The following is a 5,847-nucleotide window of genomic DNA, read 5'->3' on the forward strand; positions in this document are numbered from 1 at the left end:
GAGTTTGTGGAAGGATTATTTGGTGCGGCAGAAGATGAAGATGAAAAAGGTGTAGGTGTTGATGGTGAGGATTGAGTGGCAGTAGCAGCAAGTTGAGATTGCAGTAGACTGATGAGCTGCTGTCATTGATCAGCAGATGGCATAGCAGTAGAGATAGTAGAGCTATTACATGAATCATCAAAGCTATTCTCCACAAAGTTCACATACTTGGAAAAATTGCTATCCTTACCATTGAATTTCCCTTTTCCTTTGCCAAAACTTGGAGGAAATCCATGGAGTGCAAAGCATTTGTCTACTGTGTGGTTAGTCTTGCCACAATGAGAGCACAACCGATTCCTATTGTATGATTGAGCAGCATTTGCAGAATATAACTGCTCACTCATTGAAGGAGCAATAGCAGGATGAGCAATAGCAGGGGAGACATTAACATCAATTGTGCACTGTCTCTCTTCCTGCAAAACAAGAGAGAAAACCTTGGATAAAGGAGGTGTAGGAATCATAGATAGAATGCTTGATCGGATCTAAGAAAAACTGGAGTTGAGCCCAATCAGAAATTGCATGCTACATTCCTCCTCCTGATATGTGTGCCATTTGGATGCACTATTGCATCGACAAGTTCCACAAATACACCAAGCAATCGGCTGAGAATGTCTATATTCATCCCATAGAATTCGCAGATTTGTGAAATAGGTGTTAACATCATCCTGCCCTTGCGTGATAGACATGATCTTCTGCCTTAGTTGATAAGTGGAGCTGTGTCCAGTTGAGAGAAGCGATCGCGCAGATCAGACCAGATCTCATGCGCATTGTCAATGTACATGATGTTGGAACAAATTTGAGCTGAAATTGAGTTCCGAAGCCATGAGACAACCATAGAATTGCACCGAAGCCACGCCGGGAACAACAAATCATCATCGGCCGGTCGAAGAAGACCTCCATTGACAAATGGAAGTTTATTCTTCGCCAAGAGACATTGACAAATGGAATTTTATTCTTGCAGAATATAACTGCTCACTCATTGAATGAGCAATAGCAGGATGAGCAATAGCAGGGGAGACATTAGCATCAATTGTGCGCTGTCTCTCTTCCTGCAAAACAAGAGAGAAAACCTTGGATAAAGGATGTGTAGGAATCATAGATAGAATGCTTGATCGGATCTGAGAAAAACTGGAGTTGAGCCCAATCAGAAATTGCATGCTACATTCCTCCTCCTGATATGTGTGCCATTTGGATGCACTATTGCATCGACAAGTTCCACAAATACACCAAGCAATCGGCTGAGAATGTCTATATTCATCCCATAGAATTCGCAGATTTGTGAAATAGGTGTTAACATCATCATGCCCTTGCGTGATAGACATGATCTTCTGCCTTAGTTGATAAGTGTGAGCTGTGTCCAGTTGAGAGAAGCGATCGCGCAGATCAGACCAGATCTCATGCGCATTGTCAATGTACATGATGTTGGAACAAATTTGAGCTGAAATTGAGTTCCGAAGCCATGAGACAACCATAGAATTGCACTGAAGCCACGCCGGGAACAACAAATCATCATCGGCCGGTCGAAGACGACCTCCATTGACAAATGGAAGTTTATTCTTCGCCAAGAGAGCAGTGGTGACTGATCGACTCCAATTGATGTAGTTCGATCTAGTTAACACATGAGGAACCAATTGAAAGCTCGGATTGTCACTTGGATGAAGATAATATGGACTCGAGGCATCCTCCATTGGAGGAATTTGAGCAGCATTTCCCCCACAAGTGTTGCGAGCCATCGCGAAAGAAGAATGAAAAAAAATGCGGAAGCGATAGATTGGTTAATTTTCTTCTGATACCATGTGGAAAATCATAACACGAAACATATAGAATAAGGATTGAGAGAGAAGAAACATATCTTCATTTATGAATCAATCAAGTTACAATGAAAAAACTAGCTCACTATTTATACACAAAGCTAGATATTTTAGAGAAACAACTAACTCCTAACTAACTTCGTAACAAACTTCTTAACTAACTATATGATGACTAAGCGCCTAGTCACTGCCAACACGACGCTGACTCAGCATATTTCACATCTCACGCAAGCTTTCGTTCTTCCTTTTCATGCACATGCTTTCTCTCCTTTATGCATACCAGCTCTGTGCCTCTGTCTTCATTCTCCATCTTTCACAAGATTCCAACGCAATTAGAAAAAAACACAGACCATAATGCCTAAATTTTGTCATATATCCTCTTCAGATCAGATGCCAGATTGATGACAAGATTCTGTTTTCTTTTAAAGAGGGAAAATCTCATTTTTGTAAGGAAAAATGCAATGTTATCAAAAAGCTGGCAGCATGTTATCATATGATATATTCCTAAATCTGTTTGTAAAGTTTGAATCTTGAACCCCATCTGAACTGGTGATATTAATTAATTTACAGTTCAAAACTACAAAAAATCCATACCGGTCTGCGGTCGGGCTGCCTCGCTAATCAGAAACGACGTCGAAAAAGCAAGAAAAGTTAAAGACTAACACAAGGGAAACTGCACATTTTCTTGATCACTAGTGCTGCTACAAACTCAAATCAAACTAGATTAGTGCCATTGTTTATTTACTTACTGATGAACAAAAGGGTACCTAGAGGCGTAGTATTCTTGTGCACGATAGGCGCCATCTCTAGACATCAGTCCCTCGAGATCTCCGATGATTCTTGCTAGCCATATCTCAAGATTCCTTTGGATCTCTTTGAAATTGTTTCTGATGGAGTCCAGAGCTCGCCTAGTGGCTACGTTAGCTGCCCCTTCGACCTCCCCTCCTCCTCCTCCGTGGTAGCTCTTTCCTCTCTCAGTTTGTAGTGCTGTGAGTTTCTGGCTGGTTTCAGAGGCTCGTTGCTGCAGACGAAACGCCTCTAGCAAGAACTCGGTTTGCCTTTGGATCCGAAACTCTGAGCTCAGAGTGGCTTCACATGGATCACTAGCTTGCTTTAGGATTAAAAGGGATATCATATCAGAAACCAAGTTTTATTCCTAAAACTCAATCAAATTTTCAAAAAAGTTTGTAGAGACGTCGGAATGATTACCATTCTCCTGCAAAGATCGTCGATCTTTCCTGCTAATGCTTGGTACCTCTTGGCCTGCTTTCGCATCGGTGATGGTGCCTTCGAAAAATCTGCCCTACAAACTCGTTCTAAATTCAGCAGTTCTTGCTCAAGAAGCCTTAATTTAGACGAGACTCCACTGGAATCGCCGTCTACCTTCCAAGGGGACTCCCTCCTACACAAGAGATAGTTGTGGCTGTAGGCATTAGATGCACAAATTTTGGTTTTGGGCTCTTTGAGAAGTATCAGAAAGATGGTGTCGATATTTACCTAGAAACGAAATGCTTCACATGGTAAACTGACTCGGCTGATTCGTACTGCTGCATATCCTGCACATACGCCATCAAGAATTAGCATCCCGTAAGAACCAAGTAAAACAATTGCGGGTTTTCATGTCCCACTTCATCAGAAAACATTGGGAGTGTATCTATGAAATAATAGACGAAGAATGAAAATTTTCATCCACGAAGAATTTAGCATGATTTTACTTGCTAAACTGTTCTAGTAAAGAGACAAAAATATACACTGTTTAGAAACAACACTCTCTACCACCAAATGAGTTAACTGACAAATATCACAAGCAAAGCCATACTAAAAGCTCCACATTGCATCATAAAACGAGCAAGAAAAGCTGTGAGCATGAAGTGATTGCGTGAATCAAGCAAACATCACATTTGCTGTCATATTTTGTTCCTTTGAAGACAAAATAAGCGGCCCAAATCTTGAGCTGTAGTTGGTCAATATATGCAAATTATCGATTACAGTCAGCGTCTCGATCTAAAAAATGTGGTCCAGGCTTCACAAGGGAAGACAATGAAAGGTTTAAGTTCATCAGCATCCAAAGGAAAAAAAAACTTATGCGAACTAAGTTTCCCTAGATTGAAGAAGTTTTGGTGAGGACAGACTACAAGACAAACAGGACAGAGACGAACAAATTATAATGATTAAACTCTGTCAAAGATAATAAATCAAAAAAATTTGAATTTGAATTCAACCGCTAAACCTCGTTGTGTCCAAGATTCGAGCTTTATATTAAATCTCATGGACCAAGGTAATATAAATGTAAATGTACAAATGCAAGAATGAGAATTCAGATAACTGGGATAAAATACGAAAACATCATTATCAAACAAATGGGGTCTAGCAGTCGGTATAGATAAAACAATGTTAGCATGTGTTGGTAAATCTTGATAAGTTTTTACTTTAATTAACCTTAATCTTTTGCAGACTTCAAACACTTATGATCCCCCTCTGCTTGCATGATTAGCTCTCACCTCTCAATTTGAGTAACAACACAATGAGAAGTTTTCCAGTTAGAAGCTCAAGATTTTCAATGCAAATAAAACCATCAAACTTCTACTCCTAAAATCTTACTACTTTCACATTCAGAGAATTTGAAGGGCAATAAAATAATTAAATCTCCCAATTCTGAAATCACAGAAATCATGCTGCCCTTTTCCAACAAACACACAAAGCTTCCTTCAAGAAAAATTATTTCACATTACCAATCCAAAATTCAAAGAACAAGCCAACAATTAAAGACACAATTCTTGAAATAAAACTCAAGAATACTGAATAAACACTCTCACCTGCCATTGGCTAGCTTTATCAGACCAAAATTTGGAGGCAGCAGAATTCAAGAAATCTGAGGTAAACCCACCATGACTCTGCCCATAAACAGACCTCATCTCATCCACCCCATCTCCATCGAAGCAGTCCTCCTCCACCCCCTCCGAAACCCCAGCTTTGGAAGCAGCATAGCTCAGCCCCATGTCACCATAGCTCTCACAGTTACTCCTGCTCATGAAGCTCAGCATCTCCTCTCTCTCACTAACCTCCCTCTTCAAATCCTCAATGCTGGCCTTGAACTCAGTCTCCACTCCCTCAAAGTCCTCAACTTTACTCTTCAAGAAGGCGATTTCCTCGCTGCACTCGTCGATCTGCTGCAGCAGCCTCTTCTCTTCCTGCTGCCAGGCGTGTCTGTGGCTGGCGAAAATCTCGACAACTCTGGCGTTTGCCTTGGAATCCTCTTTCCTGCGCGTGTGGAACTGCTTCAGCTGCTCCTCCGCTTGCGTTAGCTTAAAGGAGAGAGCTTTGTTCTGGGTTTGGTATGTGGAGATTAATGGGATTGAGTTCTTGGGCAACGAGCCCAGAAAAATTGTGAAGCTGAGGCCTAAATAGGTGGAGAGGAGCTCGGTGAAATGGTGGTCTTCTTGGTTTTTGGTTTGACAGATTTCTTGTTGTTGTTGTTGTTTTTGTTGGTGGTGGTGTTCTTGGGCAGCCATTGCTCAAAATTTTGTTTCTTCTTTTGTCTCTGGTTGAGAAGGTTTCTGAATTTATGGAGTTTGAGGGTAGTTGGTGTTTTTGGCTGGAGGGTTGGAGTGGGTACTGTGTATGTGATAAAAATGTGTCCTTTTTGCCTTTTCCTGAAATATACAGTTTTTTGGGGAGAGAACTTTTAGATTTATATGGAGGTATATATTTGTTGAGTGAAAATAAATTTATAAATTTATGATAGATGGAGTACAAATGATGTTCAGAAAAGTGATGTAAAAGTTCATACCAAATTCTCAAAACAAACAAATTCCAAGGCAGTAGCTTTTAGAAGTATTTTGTCACTTATCATTGTAATTTTCACATAATAAACCAATTCCAAGAGGTAAAAGTAATTAATCAAAGATGTCCTCTAAAATGGAGTAGTGAAGTACTAGTAATTAAGCAATCATATTTCTTACAGTATTCGTTTACGTTATTCACAAGCCTCACATTA

At 40.2% G+C, this 5,847-nt stretch overlaps 1 protein-coding gene across 6 annotated transcripts; it reads right to left on the reverse strand.

The window, feature by feature from the left end:
• Positions 1-1,871: 1,871 nt before the first annotated feature.
• LOC121772600 lies at positions 1,872-5,509 on the reverse strand. 6 transcript variants are annotated; one of them, XM_042169769.1, is made up of 6 exons: positions 4,667-5,509; positions 3,348-3,406; positions 3,060-3,252; positions 2,618-2,961; positions 2,445-2,467; positions 1,872-2,160 (listed from the first exon to the last, which is right to left on the reverse strand). In XM_042169769.1, exons 1-6 carry the CDS (start codon positions 5,360-5,362, stop codon positions 2,150-2,152), a joined length of 1,326 nt encoding a protein of 441 aa, XP_042025703.1. In that variant the 5' UTR covers positions 5,363-5,509; the 3' UTR covers positions 1,872-2,149. The 6 variants fall into 6 exon arrangements, with proteins under 6 accessions (XP_042025703.1, XP_042025700.1, XP_042025702.1 ...); XM_042169766.1 differs by having other exon boundaries at positions 2,600-2,961; XM_042169768.1 differs by lacking the exon at positions 2,445-2,467.
• Positions 5,510-5,847: the final 338 nt, after the last annotated feature.

This window comes from Salvia splendens, chromosome 16 (genome assembly GCF_004379255.2).
Source record: "Salvia splendens isolate huo1 chromosome 16, SspV2, whole genome shotgun sequence".
Taxonomy (NCBI): domain Eukaryota; kingdom Viridiplantae; phylum Streptophyta; class Magnoliopsida; order Lamiales; family Lamiaceae; genus Salvia; species Salvia splendens.